This window comes from Pantherophis guttatus, chromosome 2 (genome assembly GCF_059756535.1).
Source record: "Pantherophis guttatus breed Tessera chromosome 2, ASM5975653v1, whole genome shotgun sequence".
NCBI classification, from domain to species: Eukaryota; Metazoa; Chordata; class Lepidosauria; order Squamata; family Colubridae; genus Pantherophis; species Pantherophis guttatus.
In genome coordinates this window covers 242,693,511-242,713,265 of record NC_142064.1, presented here as the reverse complement: position 1 = coordinate 242,713,265, position 19,755 = coordinate 242,693,511, and the positions used below count along the sequence as shown (strand labels likewise).

The window sequence follows — 19,755 nt, the reverse complement described above, 5'->3', positions numbered from 1 at the left end:
GTGATCTTAAGATGCTTAAAACCAGCTTCTCAAGAGCACAACATAATCTCATTTACAATACAGTAATTCTTGCACCGCGTTTTCAGAATTCTTCAGACATCCAGGGAAGGAAATGGCTCCCATTTACAAACTTCTTACAGCGCACCGCAGGACTCTTTTATATCTGTCCTAGTTAAATTATATCGTTTTATGGGAAGCCTGGCACCTAAACAGTTCTCATAAATACGTATGTGTAAGCCAATCCTATTAAGCCTCTCTAGAAAGAAAAAAAAACCAACATGGCTGTTTCAATCCTGACACTACAGCTGAACAGGGGAAAGAGAAAGCAGATACTTAGAATGTACTTTTTTTTTTTAGCCTCTCCACTGCTTTTCAATCATTTTCAAACAAAAGAGGATTTACAGGCAACAGAGAATAGAGCTGATTTATACTTGAATCGGACAATTAGCCCATTTAGTTCAGTACAATCTGTATTGCATGTGGAACAAGCGGTGCACACACGTAACACTGAGAGGACTCCCGTACAGATCAATACGGGCTTTCTGGTTCCCATCCGTGTCCCCTGCTGCTGCAGCTGCTGCTTTGTGAAGGACGATGACACACAAGGAATTATCCTGGCATGCTGTCTTCCTGGTTGAATAATGCTCCTAAGTTAGTGGAAGTCGGATGGAAACGTGGAAAATGATATTCTGCTCACATCTTGTCTCTTCAAACTTAATTGTCTCTCAACAGCTCACTAACAGGCTCTTTGGAAGATAGTCAGGAAAGCAATTGAAATGGGGAAGATGGTGTGGGGAGCAGGGCTCTCCTCAGATCCAATCTTCTCCGTTTAAATTTCATGCCAAGACTGGTCCCGAGATAACAGAACAACAGAGTTGGAAGGCACCTTGGAGATCTTCCAGTCCAACCCCCTAAGTAAAGGTAAAGGTTCTCCTTGCACATATGTGCTAGTCGTTCCTGACTCTAGGGGGCAGTGCTCATCTCTGTTTCAAAGCTGAAGAGCCAGCGCTGTCTGAAGACATCTCCGTGGTCATGTGTCCGGCATGACTTAATGCCAAAGATGCACGGAACACTGTTACCTTCCGACCAAAGGTGGTCCCTATTTTTCTACTTGCATTTTTTATGTGCTTTCGAATTGCTAGGTTGGCAGAAGCTGGGACAAGTAACGGGAGCTCACCCCATTATGCAGGGATTTGAACCGCTGAACTGCCGACCTTCTGATCAGCAGGATGTACAGTGTCCCAGACAATCCTGTGGACCTGCTCAAGCATCACTTATGCGCTTATGTGCTTATGTGCCTGGATAGAAGGGAGTGAACTGCCAATAATCTTTTCTGCTATCTGTTAGATTCAACTCCAAACATGTCATCCACTCTCCAGTTATCCTCGTCTTCAGTAGCACCTCCCTATTACCTACTCCCACCATCCTGTCCTTGGAATGCTACTTCCCTTAAAAATAGTTTTATAAAAGTCTCCAGTTTTAGCATTTAGCCACTGAGCCACCGCGTTCCTAGTCTAACTCCCTAGTCAGGCAGAAAATCCTATACCATTTCAGACAAATGTTTGTCCAATCTCTTCTTAAAGACCTCCAGGAAAGGACAGGTGTAAAAATCTCAGCATGCAGTGAAGGAGATTTCAGTTTCTTATCTCTGCTTCCTGGCATGGGGAAGGAGTATTTTGGCCTCCCTTGCTATGTAAGTCTCTGAGTATAAGTATTTGGTGAACAAGAGGAAAAAGGAAGAGAACATTTGTATCAGCTTGAATTTGCATAAATGAGAAGACATAGCGTGGCTACTAATTCAGTCTGGGTTGTATGGCTATCGGGATCAAAAAAGGGCACCTAATTTAAGATCAGCTGAACTAAAGAGATTGGTGTAGTGATCAATGTGCTGGCCCAGAAACTAGGAGCCTGTGAATTCTAGTCTTGCTTTAGGCGTGAAAGCTGGCTGGATGAGTTTGGGCCAATAATTTTCTCACAGCCCAGCCCACCTCACAGGATTGTTGTTGTGGAGAAAACAGAAGGAGGTAGGAGTTTATGTACTGTATTTTTCGGAATATAAGACGTACTTTTTTCCCTCCTTAAAAGAGGCTGAAAATTTGGGTGCATCTTATACTCCGAATGTAGCTTTTTCAAAGCTTTTTTTCAGCCCTAAGGAGGTGCTAGCGATCTTCCGGGCTTTGCCTGCTCCCTCCGACTCTCAGCTGTTCTTTAGAAGCTTTTTTTCAGTGAAGCTTTTGCCTGCTCCTTACGACTCTCAGCTGGAGCTTTTCAGCTGGATTCTGAAGCTTTTTTTCAGCCCTAACGAGGCGCTAGCAAGTGAAGCGATCTCTGTGGTTTGCCTGCTTTTCTCATTGCTTCTCTCTCCAAAGATCCATTGTGCCTTAGAAGCTGTTTTTTATCCTCAAGCAGGAGATAAAAAACCAGCAAACTAATGTGCTGAAGCTGACCAGACTAAGGACGCTAGCTAGATAAATACCTGGTAGGCAGATTTTTCCCCCCTATTTTTTCCCCCCAAAACTAAGCTGCGTCTTATACTCCGAAAAATACGGTATGTTCATTTTTTTGAGTTAACTATACAGTATTAACGGCAGGACAACAATTTAATAAAATAAATAAAACTGACAGCAGTTCTTCAAAATTCAAGCCTCAGATCTTCCCTAAGTTATCTTGGAGCTGCTGGACATTAAATGGATATTTTTTTTCCACTGAAAACAAATACTATACTATTAATAGGAACTGTTTTTGCTTACAGAGAAATGGCAATACATTCTGCTAAAGCAGGAATCAATTAGTAGAATTTAAATGCTAAATCCAGATCCATTTAGGATTGGACTGGCTTTTTTTCCCTCTGTAGATTCAGTTCAGGCTTTTGATGCCTCCATGTTCTGACACATGGCATTAACGTAGGCATGCATTGGGATCAAGCAGGATCTCTCTTTAGGATGGCATTTATTTATGCTTGACATACTTGACATTCTGTACAATTTGGAACTTTACTACTGTGGTTAGCCAAGGAGTAATACAAAACAGAAAAACTATTGTGTAAATTACATAAAATAGTGCTCTGGCTTAAATTAAGGAAATGTCACACAATTATCAGTTCATGTGAGGAGAAGATGGAAAACGTGACCCATGTTTGAAAATGGTTAGCTTGTTAAATAAAATAAAGTAATATTTACCCGACAAAGTCCTTGTACACAGATGTCATTTGTGTCTGGGCCACAAGGGGTGCCATCAATAACCCTGTCCCTGAGCTGATAGTAAGCTGTATTTCCTGCCACTCTGCAGAAAAGCTTGCACCGGTCTTTCATTAAAACTGTCAAAGCAAAATAATCCGGTTATTTTCTATCTGGTCTTTTCACTTTCTTTGGTAAGAAAGTTCTCTTGTCATTCATCCATAACATCCATGCTGAGTCCTTCTTGCGTCCATACTTTGGAGGGGGGGGGAGTAATGTGACTGGGTAGGCGTGGCCAATTTTTTTTTTAACTTTTAAACCCATTTTTTCTACAACCTCTTCGGTTGTAGGTTGTAAAAAAGAGGTTGTAAAAAAATGCTTTCAAAAGGCTCTGACGATCCCAGCTGAGTTGCCTGATCAGCAGAGGCTTTTTTTCTTTTTAAAAAAGCCTCTGCCGATCAGGCAACTCAGCTGGGATCGTCAGAGGCATTTAAAAGAAAAAAAGTCTCTGCCGATCAGGCAACTCAGCTGGGATCATCAGAGGCTTTTTTTTTTTTACTTTTAAAAGCATTTTTTTGGCCAAAGAGGTTGTAGAAAAAATGCTTTTAAAAGTAAAAAAAAGCCTCTGATGATTGTGCGGCTCAGGTAGGTATTGGGGGGTGGCAGGGATTTTTGCTACCGGTTCTCCGAACCACCCGCATCCATCGCTACCGGATCTGGCGATCCAGTCCGAACCCCTGCTCCTATCCTTCTTTAAGAATAACAATAGCAATAGCACTTTGACTTATATACCGCTTAAGAGTGCTTTACAGCCCTCTCTAAATGGTTTACAGAGTCAGTTGCCTCCAACAATCTGGGTCCTCATTCTACCGACCTTGGAAGGATGGAAGGCTGAATCAACCTTGAGCCAGTCAGAATGGAACTCCTGGTAGTGGTTAGAGTTACTCTGTAATACTGCATTCTAACCTGAAGACCTGGCTCTGCCAATTGGCCTGGGAACCCAATGGGGGAGTACAACAGTGGCGGTAGCTACAAAATTGATAGCAAACCCCACCTCCCTCTTGCTCCCTGCTTCCCCACCTGCCCATCTTTTATTCTCAGGGGACAGGAGAGTTTGTCTTCCATGAAGAACAGGGACAAAAACAAAGAGGAGGTAGGGCAGCCTAAGCAAAGGAGATTGTTTTAAGCTGTAGCCCATAAAACCTAAATAATATTCACATCTATAAACACTACACATTTTTCAACAGAGGGGGGGAGGGGATGAAAATGTGATGTTTCTTCTGATTTTTACACCAGAAGTGCTCAGTTCTACTTTTGATAAGATTTTCCCAATGTACTTTCAATGTTTATTCATTCAATTTCTTACTATTTACCTCAGTTGAGAAAACTTTTTTCACAGTGATTCATCTCATAGCAATAGTTATGAGAGTCAGCCACAGAGCTACGAAGAACAAGCCCTACAATGGCATTTAGGAAGGGAACAGGTGGTTTTGGGCCCGTGATTCAAACAAATAAATCCTTCACAAATTTTCACTTCTAGTTGCCTTATTGATGTACTTACTTCCACTATACTTAGGAACCCAGCGCACATTAGGAGGTAGACCGTTAATGTTAAAATGCTTCCCATCAAAGACGGCGCATTGTTCATCACGGAAATCTTTCTTTAGTTTAGAACATGGTTCAGTGTTGCACGATTTAAATTTCATCCTGCGTCCCACACAGTATTTTCCACCATTTTTTGGCCTAAAATAAAATTTAAAAAGATATGTTTATGAATGATATTAAGAGCTTTCAAATTCTTTTAGATTCAGCTCAATTTTTGAGTTCATGATGCTTTTCTCAGGTTTTGTTTTCTTTCCATTACACCAAGACCTTATTGTGTCTGGATTAAGTTAGCTTTTATGTTTCCTTTTTAAACAGCTTTCTTTGAAAGTTACCAGGCTGGGAATACATGCTGCATCTTAGGATGCTACTTCTTGTGAATCAGGAATCAGTTGTCTCACAGTGACGAAACATATTTATAAAGACTAAGGAAATCGTATTCAAAGAAAAGGAAAGTGATAAATGAACTATTATCTTTAGAAGTAATTAAATCAGTCCAGTGTGTTTTAGTGAGCAAAGAAATGTATTTATTAAATAATGAAGGTCCTCTTAAATTTGAACTAAGAATTATAATTTCAATTTGCACATCAAGATAAACGTTTACAATCAAACCTTTTAATTGGAGCTTAAATCTCACATTCAAATGTAAAAGAAAATTAGGTTAGCATTAGCATTTAGCCTTAGATACGCTGATGAAGTGTGCAAAGGAAGAAAAGGGAAGGGAAGTGGAGAAAACTTGTAAACCACACTTATTCTCCACCTGAGGAAACAGTGGACCGAAATGGTTACATTTCATGATTTGTTCAGAGAGGAAGAGAAACCATTTTAGACATTAAACTGATTTCAATTTCAACATATATAACATAGAGAGACCAAATGCAATTTCCCAGTTATGTGGAACAGCCATCTAAAGACTAAAAACCAATATTTTCTTATTTGACTGGGACTGCGAAAGCAAGAGAATTTTCAAACCCATGAAAAGCCACACAATGAAGCTACACCCTATATTTAGTTTGACAGGTAAAACTGGTTTCTTTTCTATGGCTTTATTTTCAGGCAGAATTTTTTTTAAAAGAGTGCATGAATCTGATTGTGAATCATTAATGACACCTTCCAATACTTAGGAAAATAGATAAGGTGAAAATTATCAAGTGTGTGGCCAGTCTGGTGCAGTTGTGAAGGTGCTGGTCTAGAAACCAGGAGTCTGAGAGTTCTAGTACTGCCTTAGGCATGAAAGCCGAATGGGTGACTTTGGGCCAATAACTCTCTCTTAGCTCTTTCTACTCACCGGGTTGTTGTGGGGAAAATAGGAAGAGGAAGGAATATTAGATATGTTCAGTGCCTTGAGTTATTGATAAAACATAATTAAGGCAGGATATAAATCAATATGTAAATAAATCCAATCCAATCCATGCCCTGACTGAATATTTAACTTGCATGCTGTACTTCACATCTTTCTCATCACTTACGGAGAAATTATTTACTCAGGAAAATATGAAAGCTCAGTTTCTTAATGTTAACATATTTCAAGGGCAATACTCCATTGGATGTATTTCATTTCTTTTTCAAGGCTTAATAATGTAATAATACAGAGAGACCTCAATTTACAACCGTATAAACTTAGTTGCAAGTTGTTTTGTCATCCATATGTCCGCCTTGCTCAACGACCACAATCCCAGCTCTCCCTATTGCAGTTGTTAAGGGTGCCTAAGGGGGAAGTTGTGGGAGGTCCAGCGCCCAACTCCAAGCAGAAACCTACTGGGGCTCAGAAGGATTTGGCCAGCCAGGTCCCAGCAGCATCTCGGCCTCCTCCTCCACCCTCTCTGTTGTGGTCCCCCAGCAGCCTGCGGAGCTGGCAGCGGAGTCGGACAGTGAGGAGTCTGGGGAGGAACATGGGCCAGTCCTGGAGTCTGGGGAAGACCCGGATGACGGCTCTGCATCAGAGGCAGAGATGGGGCCAGGGCCATCTGGGAGTGAGGCGTGGACTCCAGAGCCTCCAGAGTCGGACAGCAGAGAGGCAGAGGAACAGGAGGAGCCTGTTCTTAGTGCGCGCATGTGCAGAACTGTCAGAAGGCACGAACAGTTAAAACAAAGGGGACGACTTGGGAGTAAGGCCTGGAGATGATTGGCCCCTCCCATAAGGCTTAAAAGAGGAGCAAAGGCACATGGGCACTTTGCAGGAAAGCAACGTTGTTAATTCTGTTCCCAGTCGGCATCCCTGTTTGATTCTGGAATCCATGTGGCTTTGCCAAGTAGATCTTTGGCAAAGTGTCAAGGGAGATAAAGGTTGGTGATTATCCTGAAGGACTTCTCCCGAAGGACTTTTGCAACTAATTGGGACTCAGCTGTGAATGAACGTAATTGACAGCTGTTGCAATAAAAGAGGTTTTTTGGACTACTTGTGTGTTTTAATGACTCAGGAAACCTAGGTCACAACACACTTTGTCAAGGGACCCGGTCTTCTCCCTGTCCCACTTTGCCAACTGGCTAGACCCAGGGGCATGCAGGCCTTCTCTCTCTCTCCCACCCTCCCTCCCTCTCTCTTTCTCTCAAAGGAAGATGTCTTTGCTAGCTTTCTAGCTGAGCCTCGCATCAACTGAACATGCCTGTCAGCAGCTATAGGGAAAGGGAAAGATAAATGGACCTAGGAATAGGCAGCTGGTGCCTTCTGGCATGATGGGCAAAGAGAAGGTCCAGGCCTTTCGGGAGTGTCAGAGGGGAGATGGGAGCCTGCACATGGTTGGGCTTGCTCAATCAGTCGAGGCCTTCTAGCCTGTGAGAAATCTCCTAGGCAGCTGAGGACTCCTGCTCTACACTTTGGGGGAGGCGAAGTTGCAGTATTCCCATGGTCGTAAGGGTGGACCCATTGCCAAGCACCCAAATTTTGATCACATAGTTGTAGGGGCACTGCAACGTTGGACTGTTAGATACAGGTTTATTTAGCGCTATCATAATTTCAAAAGGTTATTCCACACCTATCTATGTAAGCTTCCAGAGGAAAAACAATGGAAAATTACATATGTGCCGTGCAGAGGTGGGCATCACATACTGTAACAACCGGTTCGCCCAGAACTGAAAATATGAGTGTGTGCGTGTGCATTTCGATGCCACACATGCACGCGGCATCGAAAAACCAGTGATTATATAGGACATGACACCGCCTGGTCAGAACTGCTGGTTCGCCCGAACCTGTCCGAACTGGCACCAGCCCACCACTGGTGCCGTGACATCACAACACAAGCCCGATTGTTACACACAGCCATCCTGATGTTAGACCCATTTACTGTATATAAACCATGCTATTTTCATTCTGCCCCTCTCACTTCCCCAAAGACAGTGATGCCTGGAGCAAATCACATAATTATATGGGATCTATTTCTAAAACAAACATACCTATGAGGTTTGTACACATAAACAATCACTCCTTAAGACTTTTAAACATGATACTTTTTCATTAAGATGGCATGCACTTTCTAATCTGATGACAGTAAACAATAATGGATTGTTTAATTTATCAATAATGGATTGTATAATTTACATGAAACTAGGTTTGAAGGCCACCTACAATAATTTCTGAAAGGAATACTATTCTCCACAGAATATTGTTTTTTTTAAACATCAGAGGTAATATATAATAATATTGTTTTTTTAATATCAGAGGTAACATAATATGAATACATATTCTGTAGTCATAAACTGTACAATGCAAGGTTTTTCTTCCAAGCTATCATTTACGAGCTTCAGAGTGCTATGATGGAACTTTCTGTCAATTGAGATGAATGGGTTAATACGTACTGCTTTGAAATGGGTTTCTTTTCCATTTCTGGCTCCTAAATATTCTGACAAAGTTATGAGACTTTGGAAAATTTAAGGCTTAATCTTGCTTTTCTTTGAAGCAAGCAAACCTGGATCTCAACCTAATCCCACTTCAAAAAGGCCTAGAAGACCTCTGTTGCATCATGATTTGTAAGTTGAGCTTTACAAATCAACTTTTTAAACATATTAATGTTTCATCATGAATCATTAACCAACAGATTATTATGCAAAAGTCTATTTTATGGTCTTGAAAAATTGAACAGCTCTACAGTTATCAATATAAGGTGCTGGTTCTAATGTGGTTAGAGAGAGTCAATCAAGTGCTTTTATATTCTTTTCTTAAAACTGACAAGTTTGAGTATCAAACATTTGGCTGGAGGTAGCCATATATAAGACTTAACTACTGAAGCCAAAAAGAGGACTATCTCTATCTTGATGCTATTCCCTGCCTCTAACATCTATACACTGAATGAAGATATGTGCAAAAAATATTGACTTTAGCAGAATGTATGTTAATGTGCCATATGACTGAGGTTTTGGCTATTACTAATTCTCCAGATTTTAATGCAACCCATCACAACAATAATATGAAGAAGGGGGTAGCAACTTGATCAAAATGCTGAGGAATTGAGAAATGAGCTGCTTTACCAGTTACATATCTTCGTTCAAATTGTGATTGCAGATAAGTGAAGATGTGACAAACCATCAGTTTGTCATCTCTACTCCCAGAAGAGAGGAAGGGGTGGGGAGAAGCAAGCTGTTGATTCTAGTCCTTTATTCATGTTTTTTTTTTCAAAACTCAATTCCCATGTGTTCAATAGAGGTTATTAGCAGATAAAGTATCTCTACATTGCAACCTTGCAATATAATCCTATACATGTATATCTGAAATTCAATGTCACCTAATCCTGTTGTTGCTTCCTTTTAATTAACCAAGCATGCATCTGTTTCAAAGTGTAACTTTGCAGTTGCAAAGATGAGAAACTATTTTAAAGGTACACAGTAGATTCCTTTCACACTGTATTCTCATAACCTTATATTTAACTGTGAGCCCAAAGAAATTTTAAAACATTTGTGAAGTCCTAAGAGCTCACTAAGTTTTATTGAGATAGCCTAGAGGTATTTCCTATATTAAACCTGGAATCACTTCCAGATTACATAAAAAATAGTACATTATATTGGAAATCAGTTTTATATTGTCAGGCATAGGGATTTTTGGAACTTCGTGAATTCACTCTTTTCTGTATCCTTTTCTTAGTTTTGGCATAAGTTTCCACTGTCACTATAAACAATATTATTCATTTGAACACCTGTATTTGGGAATGGATGCTTTATTTCATACCCAAAAATGAACAATTATTTGAAAAAAAAAACATTGAAGGCTTTTAACTATGAAGCAAAATCATGACATTTTGTTCCATATCATTAACATGTTTATTACAGCCTTTCCCCCAATATAAATGTATTTCCCAATGTACAAACTGGTCTTGATTGCAAACAACCCTCCCCTACCGTGAATTAACACTCATGTAACACCAACTTTAGAATAGAATAGAATAACAGAGTTGGAAGGGACTTTGGAGGTCTTCTAGTCCAACCCCCTGCTTAGGCAGGAAACCTACACCACTTTAGACAAATGGTTATCCAACATCTTCTTAAAAACTTCCAGTGTTGGAGCATTCACAACTTCTGGAGGCAAATTGTTCCACTGATTAATTGTTCTAACTGTCAGGAAATTTATCCTTAGTTCTAAGTTGCTTATCTCCTTGATTAATTTCCACCCATTGCTTCTTGTCCTGCCCTCAGGTGCTTTGGAGAATAGCTTGACTCCCTTGATAGAATTTTTGATAGAATTCTCATGACATCTGGCAGATTGGTACAAAAACAGAGAAAGAGTCTGTAGTTTTTGCCTCTACCAACATTTTTCTGCCTCTCTGCATCAATGTACCATTAACTGCCATCCTTATTCTCCCCAAAACCATGGTCATGCTTTGCAGGCACAAAAAGGTGTCAATATTCTAGGAAAACCTTCTCCAACTGGAAGGTTGAACCAACCAGAAAACAAAACAACTCATAACTGCATATGTATTCACCATGATGGTGAATTCCAACAGTTCTAAAAGGAGCAATTTGGAAAAGACAATCTAAAGAGTCTTTAAATTTCTCCTTATATAGCAAATTGATTACAACTCTCTAAAAGAAGTTTGCCTTGATATATTAAGTATCAGGGCTTACTCAGAGCCACCATAAACAATAAAATGTAAGCAGTAAAACAGTGGAATAGTCCTTATGTAGGTGCTATCTTGAGATGTTTTGTGCCCGGGTGGGTCAGTACTCTAGAATGACAAATCATAACAGTAACTCCGGTTCCTATTACTATATATGGTATGGAAGCAGATTATTAAAGCAATATTTATAAGACTTTATTTTCTCCAGACATTACGTGATTCTTTTTTACCTCATAGCAAGACTTGTATGCCATATTCTCCAACTCAGACCAAGAAAATAGCAGAGCTGGGTGTCGCTAGGGTTTTTGCTCATCGGAGGAAAGCACTTTTCACCCACATTGCAGAAACTATAACAGCTTCTTAGGCCAGGACCAAAAAAAAAAAAAAAGCCATTTGCTTTTTTGATTCTGATGGCTTAATGCAGGGTTGCTCAGCATGAACTGCAAAAATCTCGGCAGCTATCAAAATGGCAGCAAAGAATAAAAGGTTCTGCATCTCTTTGCTAACATCTTATGGTCCTCCACAAGTTTGCAGCTCACATTTACAAGTCCTATGTAATATTTTCCCGTTTTTTGGGGGTTTTTTTTGAAGTTAACAAAATTTATTGTCTCCAATTTTTTTAAAAAAAATCAGACTCTTGCAATTTGCTTTGTGTGTGTTATAACGTCATCGTTTGCAAACGTTTAAAAACTGCAACTGCAGTGCAACTGCAACTGCACCCTTCTAAGTAGTGTTTCTCAACCTTAGAAACCCTGAAAGCAGATGGACTTCAGTTCCCAGAATTCCTCAGTCAGCCTGTGTTAAGTGATGTGGACTTCAATTCCCAGATTCAATTCTGGGAGTCGAAGTCCACCTGTCCTAAAAGTTACCAAGGTTGAGAAACATTGTTCTGGAGCACTGTGGGTAATGAACATTTACAACATCCCAACTATTATTCATATATGCAGATTTTTTTAAACAAACGAGGAATATTCATTAGATTGTGCCCAAATCAAATAAATCTTTTTTTCTAGCAAAACAGCAGCTGGTAGAACATTGCGAGTTCCCGAAAAATGGATTCCCGTTGCAAATTCTGTGTTTGTTCATGCCTGGTACCAAGGACCTAATGTGGAACCTAAGAGCTGGAAGGAACCCAGAAGTCATCTAGTCTAATCCTTGCCCTGGTACAGGACTCCACCGCCGTTTCTCTATCTGATGCATCAGTTGTTGTTGTTGGTCATTTAATGACCCTGTAATCCCTTGCGGGGTGGAGTTGGGGCAACTGAATAAAGCTGAGGATTTGTAATACTCTGTCTTGAAAATGTTGATTTGCATTCAACCATTCTCTTAGCAACTGTTCAAAAGTTGCAATAGCATTAAAAAGTAACTTACAACTGGTCCTCACACTTAGGACCACTGAAGCATCCCCATTGCCATGTGATCAAAATGCAGGCACTTGGCAATTGGCATGTATTTATTTGCAGTATCCAGGGGTCATGTGATCACTATTTGTGACCTTCCCAGACGATTTTCACAAGCAAAGTCAATGGGGGAGGCTTGACAATCGCATGATTCACTCAACAGCTGTGGCAAAAATGTAGTAAAATTGAGTGAAGATCACTTAACAACCGCCTTGCTTAGCAACAGAACGTCTGGTCCCAAATATGGTTGTACGATAAGGTTTGCCTCCAGTTCTCAGTATAAAATGGAATAATTCCTAATCATAGCAGTTGATTACTCTTTACAGGAGATTATTCTTTGGAAAGGCCTTCAAAGAGTTGGTGATGTGATGACAGCCTACAACTATAAATGAAAAAAGACACTTGCAAAAAATACTTGAGCATTAGCATTATTTTATGAGTTAAGATTAATGCTAAATTAAAATGTTCTTAATATTTGTTAATGATAATGATTTTAAATATTTATTCTTCCAACCCAGGAGCTGTTGATAAAGTTCTACAGAGGAATTATTGCGTCTGTCATTTGTACTTTGATAACTGTTTAGAATAGAATAGAATAGAATAGAATAGAATAGAATAGAATAGAATAGAATAGAATAGAATTTTTATTGGCCAAGTATGATTGGACACACAAGGAATTTGTCTTGGTGCATACGCTCTCAGTATACATAAAATAAAAGATTAGTTTGGTACAGCAATCAAACAGGACAGGTACAGACTTCAACAGATAGTTAGGACTGCAGAAAAAACAAATGCAACTAACCCGCCTGTATATTGCCTGGGTAAGAAGGAGGGCTGAGAAAATATCTACAGATCTCTCCTGGCGTAAAATGTTTCAACTCCTCTTCTCGGATGCTGCTACAGGGTATTATTTACATGCCAAAACAACTAGATACAGAGACAGTTTTTTCCCCTCAAGCCATCACTCTGCTGAACAGCTAATTCCCACAGTACTGTCTTATACCTAAGTATATTTACCCACGTGGTATGGCTGTATTATTATTATCCTTCTCACTTTTCTACCACCTCCTCTCATTGGTATCATGATTATGATTATTATTCTGTTGTTTTGCATGTACTGAGAACTTCTGAACCAGAGACAAATTCCTTGTGTGTCTAGTCACACTTGGCCAAATAAAGTATTCTATTCTGTTCAAATTTAGTTTTGCAGTATACCACCCAAAGTCACTTGTTTGTGAGATATGTAGTTATATACGTTAGATAAATAAATAAAATAAAATAAAAAAACTGAAATAAGTATATGTGTATCAGTGGTGGGTTCCTCCTGGTTCGGCCCAGTTCTGCCAAGCCGGTAGCGGTGACGATATGAGGTCACCGAACCGGTTCTGCCCCCCCGCCCCCCTGCCCCCCTCCGCGTTTTTCTTACCTTTTATTTGGCCCCACCCCACCCCCACCCCCAATCTATTGCTGCCTCCTGAGTCCCAGCTGATGGGCTATAAGGAAAAAAACTGTTTAAACTCTTGCCATGGGGCTTCAAAGGGCCGCCCTACAGCTGATCAGTGTTAAAAGGCAGTGTGGTGGTAGACCAGTGCCTCCAAAAACAAATGAGTAGACCGGTGCCTGCAAAAATAAATGGGTAAACCAGTGCCTCCAAAAACAAAAGAGTAGACCAATGCCTGCAAAAATAAATGGGTAGACCAGTGCCTCCAAAAACAAATGAGTAGACCAGTACAGCTCTGCAAGCAGTTAAAAGCTTGGTAGACCAGTACCTCTGCTAAATCCTAAAGACTTGTCACATGACCATCAAGCCATGCCCACAAAATAAGCCACGCCCACAGAACCCGTAGTAAAAATGTTTAGAACCCACCCCTGATGTATATGGCTTCAAAATCTAAGGGACTGGTTTGGACAAAACTCAGCAGCACTTTTTTGTGTTGATAAAAATAGGATCGCCAACATCCGATGATGGATATGGCACACGAAGAAGATGAAGTAGTATCAAGACTGCATCAGATAGGGAAGATAAATTTCCCATTTTCCATTCTAGCCGTACTTCTAAGAAAAATATCTGAATTGACTGTTTTTTTCCCCAATGCAAATCACAGCTTTGCTGGAGCAATTCTGGACTAAGTCCCAGTTTCATTTGAACTAATGAAATCTGGTCTCGGGGGTTCAATCTTCATAAACACACTTCAGATTTAGTCCCAATTTAGGGCAATTTCCAAACTAAATACAGATCTATACATAGACCAACCTATGCAATAAAACATGTGTTTCATTGAATGCATGTTGAAACCCTTCACTGGATTACAGCTGTCCCCAGTATGTACACTATATGTATGCATGTGTGCCATCTGTTTGTCATATACTATATGTATGCATGTGTGCCATCTGTTCATCATCTTCATATCCCATTTACATGAATCATTCGTGATATCTTGATCCATTTTACCAAAATATCTTTCATACAGTGTTCTTATTTATTTGTCTTTTAATCTAGTTATCTATTATAAGAATTTATATCCTGTCCCTCAATAAAATTCTAAAGCAGATGACGCTATTTCAAAACATGCTAAAATATTCAACACTGTAAATTAGCAACAGCATAAAAACAAACTCAGCCACGATAAAACACTCCAAATTAAAATAAAATGTATCACTGCACTGAACTAAATTCAGAAGAGCCATCCGGCAATCCTCTCTAAAAAATGGGTTTCACAAAGAGTGTTACCCCCTACTGTTCTGTGAAAAACCTGCATATTTTGTGAGGCAGCATCTTTTATTATCAAGATACATTTGGGGTTTTCAGAGAAGAGTGTTCATTATATGTTATAGCTTCCTCATTACTTTTGTCATCTAACAGGCTGCTTCCACATTTTTTAAAAAAGCCAGGAATCCTGTCATAAACCATCATGCGAACAAGCAACTTTCTGATGCATATGGCCTATTCACAGCAGCTTCACTCCCCCTTCAGATGACTGAATCACAAGTCAGAAAGAGATAACTTCATGTGATATTTGAATGTAGTATCATTGGGAATAAACTAAATTCAAGCCAGGATGAATTGCTGATTTAAGGGTACTTGAGTAAACCTCAAGAAGTTAGTAGTCCCCTTAACTCAACAATTCATCCTGGCTTGAACTTAGTTTATTCTCAATGCTTCAAATAGGGATGCAGTTGTTCAATAAAGTTAGTTCTTCCAGATTCTACACATGTAGAAAGAAGAAACATACTTGCTATGTTGCAAACACAGGTTGCTGTCCATTCATAATGGGTTTATTAAAACAGGATTCCTACCTTAAAGCGTTGAGAGAGTTGCAATATTTAACGTTTTGTACTTACTCAGGCCTGTTGCATTCTCGAATGGCATTTTTAATTCCCCCACCACATGTTCGTGAGCAAGCTCCGAAGGGGCTCCATGCGCCCCAAGCCCCGTCTGTCATAGGTACTTCTCGCTCTTTGGGAACACAGTGGCCATACTTGCAATGCTAAATTCCAGACAGGAGACCAGAGAAAGAGGTTAACAAGATTATTTTATTGTACAATTTGGCTTCATTCTATCATATTACAGTATTTTTAATAGTAATTTTATTAAAAGTCATAACTGCAGCAGTAAAAGCTAATAAGAAAACTAAAAAAAGTAGAATAAAAGGAAAAAGTAGATGGTGCAAAAAAGAAAGAAAAAAGGGAAAAATAAGGAGACAACAGAAAAGAAAGAAAAGTAAGGATATAGGAAAGAAAAAGAAAATAAAAATATGAAGTAGTGACTTCTTACCATCATAACAAGTACAAACAATTTTACCTTAGGCAGTCCTCAATTTACAACTGTTTCAAGTTAGTACAAACTCTAAAATGTTATTTATAAACCATCCTTGAAGTTATGACTACTGTAGCCCTCCAGCAGTCACATGATTGCATTTTGGGTGCTCAGATTTACAACTTGTCATATAACTGCATTTTGCAACTTTTAAAAACCATTTTCTGGCAAAAAAACACCCATTGGAAAAGCTGGATTCAGACTTACAACCATGACCATAATGACCATAATATAAACAGTTGTAAAACTGAGTGCAGGCACATGGTGACTTATGTCTGCAACAATTTACAACCAAAATTCTGGCCTCAACTGTAGTTGTAAGTCAAAGACCACCTGTAGCGTATCACTTCCTCTTAAAATACAACAGATATTCTCTTCTTCACACACACATTACAATCTTTTTGAAATAAATCTTTCTCTAATTTTGTAATGGCTGTGGGAATGACCTTGGGGAACAAGAAGAGTGGCAGCCTAAACATAAACAATAAATGAAATTTGAGTCTGAAGGAGAAGAGGTGGCAAAGCTGTTTCAGAAGGGACCTTTCCTAGTTTCTGGGTGAGTAAAAGTGAGAGCGAGAGGGTACTTTCAGACTTGCAAGATTCTGTTAAATGTAGCCTTCCAATAAAGATAGAGCTGGATTTATTGTCATGTTTCTTGTCTGGACTATCTTGAGGGTTAGCAGGTTGTTATAGCAAGAGCACTTAGATTTATATACTGCTTTACAGTGCTTTACAGCTCTCTCTAAGTGGTTTACAGAGTCAGCATATTTTCCCCAACAATCTGGGTCCTTATATTAGCCACCTCGGTAGGATGGAAGGCTGAGCCAACCTTGAGACTGGTGAGATTTGAACTGCCAAATTGCAGGCAGCCGGCAGTCAGCAGAAGTAGCCTGCAGTACTGCACTCTAACCACTGTGCCACCATGACTCATTATGGTTATACTTGTAAAATGTTTCCCTAAAGATAAGCCTTCCTTGCTCTCAAATGAATTGAGAGAGATAGTTTTATTCTGAATGACATACATTAATTTTCATTAGTATCCAAAATTATGTCAATCTATTACCTTGCTGTCTTACTACAACACTACTTTTTATTCTTTATTCTTGTGGTTTTTAAATGTACTACAAAAAGCAATTTATAAATAAACATATGCAATAAAATAAATTTTTAAAAAGCTAGAGTGGTTTTTTCCCTGCATTTCCTCAGAGATATCCAGGCTAGTAGACAATAAATATAATAGAAAATTGAAATTACTTTGAACAATTGAAATTAGGAAAACATTCCATCACTCTGGAAATACTTGTGTTTCTCAATGTAATTAATAATGATAGATAATTCAATGGCACTAGCATTTGAATATTTGCAACAGACAAAGACTTTTAATGATTTTCACTGCCATATTTTTCAACTGCAAATGTATTAGCTGATGCTGCATTGTAGTCATTGTACAGTAACTGAATATGAAAAGAATAAAAAGCTACGCATAAAATAGCTCAAAGATTTTCTTAAGATACAGTGTTTATGTAAAAATTCTCCCCACCACCTGTGTATTTCATGGATAAGATCGAGCTTTTATAATATCTCAAAGTTTCCTTCATACATAAATATATCATGTCAAGATGTCAGAGGAAATTAAGTTTTGATTTACAAAAATCACAGAGAGAAAACTGGTAGCCTAGATTTTAATAGACAGACCATATTTTATGATGATCCAATATCATATGTTTATGTGACAGCAGAAGGGACAATTAAATTTAAATGGCAGAAACAAAGAGCAGAACTTTAAAAAAATTGTGATGGCACCACAAATGGGAAAAAGAAATCCAAGTGTCAAAAATATGGCTCTACCCATGTTGACAAAGGAAGTAACATAAATCTATGAATAATTCACTAATTATTATTGTTGTTGTCACATTATCCTAAACCAAAATTTGTAGTCTCTTCAGTTAAAAAACAGAAATACAGAAATAATGGAAAGCACAAGTTTTTGGTATTTGTATATATTCTTAACAGGATATCTTGACTGAAATGTTACCTCTTAGATGGGTTCAGCACATGGGATGGGCAAAGGGTTTATAAGATGGCAAGGGTGATATAACATGCAGTGTAGCAATTACTGATTCTACTTCTGTATCTGAGCAGAAGCACATATGATTTATTGTATGGGAGACTAATATATTTGCCCAAAGTCTCCATACTAGGCATCACACCAATTTAAGTCAAGGTAAAAAGTCTCCTATGTGAGATATTCAGGATGTTTTAGAAGTAGCAAGGAATTATCCATGGAGCACCTCAAATTACATATAATAGCGGATTATTTTGGCACTCTCATTTTCTGCTTCTAAATCCCAAATCCTCTGAGTCCAATTAAGGCATTGTCTGGGCCAGAGGTCGGCAAACTTAAACACTCAAAGAGCCATTTGGACCTGTTTCTCACAGAAAAGAAAATACTGGGAGCCACAAAAACCTTTTGACATCTAAAATGAAGATAACACTGCATATATCGTTTTTTACCTTTATGCTATGTATAAAAAAACTACAGTGTGTTCCATTTATGTAATCAATGAACTGCTACAGAGAAAAAACAATTTTATTTCTGCATGCCACAAAAACATTTTGAACTCCGAAAAAAAAAGATGGGTAGGAAAGCTCAATAAATTGCGTGCCGGCAGGTGTCACACATTGGCGGTTGTCACACAACTTTTGAGTGACAGGGAGCCACAGCAGAGAGATGAAAGAGCCACACGTGGCTCCAGAACCACAGGCTGCAGATCCCTGGTCTGGGCCAAGAGATCATATTGCCTGCAGTAAGATGCAACAATATGTTAGATCAGAATCCATTTGCTTCTTTAGAGAGGAGGAAAACCTATTCAGTAGAATGAAGTGAACCAGAGCCTGAGACTCACCCCAAAGGATTTCTTTTCAGCCAAAACCTGAGATAGCAAAATCTCAGGCTAATCCAAGAGAGCCAACCAAAGGCATTTAAAGTTAAGTGTGGAACAGAGAGAATGGTTTTCAAAAATTTATTTATTTATTATCAGACTTATATGCCGCAATTTCTCAACAAGGACTCAGGGCGGCTCACAGCAATAAACAACAAGACGTCCAATTAAAATTCAACAATAAAAACTAAAATTCCCATTAAAACCCGATTCAGTCCAGGGATGGATGAATGAATGGCTTTTAAAGTAGGGGCATTTTTATATTGTAAACACAGAACTGTGCACCATTTAACAGAAAGCCCAAGATCTATCCTGTATGCAGTTTTATTGTTGCAGGGACATCATTACTGTGTCTTCTATGATCGCCTTAGAAACCTTTTGAGCATTAATTATATAAATTGAATTGAATTTGAATTGAATTGACTGCTTTACTTGGCCAAATATGATTAAACATTATAGGAATTTGTCTCCAGTTCAGAAGCACTCAGTGTACATGAAAAGAAACAGAACAAAAATAACAATGCCAATACAATTAAAATAAATTAGCACTGAATTGAGATTTCTGGACATAAATTATAAAAATGTTCTTTTTTTTTTAAACTTGCTCCTACAAAAATACGCTCTAACAACATGTTGTTAATATTCCTTGAATATACAGGAATCCTCAACTTATGACAATTGAGCCAAAATTTCTGTTGCTAAGTGAAACATTTGTTAAGGCCATTTTATGACCTTCCTTGCCACAATTGTTGAGTGAATCACCACCGTTGTTAA

General features: G+C 38.8%; 1 protein-coding gene across 3 annotated transcripts in view; it reads right to left on the bottom strand.

The window, feature by feature from the left end:
• The window catches only part of ADAMTS9 (ADAM metallopeptidase with thrombospondin type 1 motif 9), a 166,358-nt gene that overhangs the window by 103,936 nt on the left and 42,667 nt on the right, over positions 1-19,755 (bottom strand). For all 3 annotated transcript variants that reach the window (XR_004595225.3, XM_034440640.3, XM_034440641.3), the window contains exons 12-14: positions 15,565-15,710; positions 4,738-4,919; positions 3,180-3,316 (exon numbers count right to left, since the gene is read on the bottom strand). Coding sequence is in view for 2 of the 3 variants with exons in the window: in XM_034440640.3 (XP_034296531.2) it covers positions 3,180-3,316; positions 4,738-4,919; positions 15,565-15,710 (465 nt within the window). In the remaining variant the exon portion in view is untranslated. The remainder of the gene's footprint in view (positions 1-3,179; positions 3,317-4,737; positions 4,920-15,564; positions 15,711-19,755) is intronic.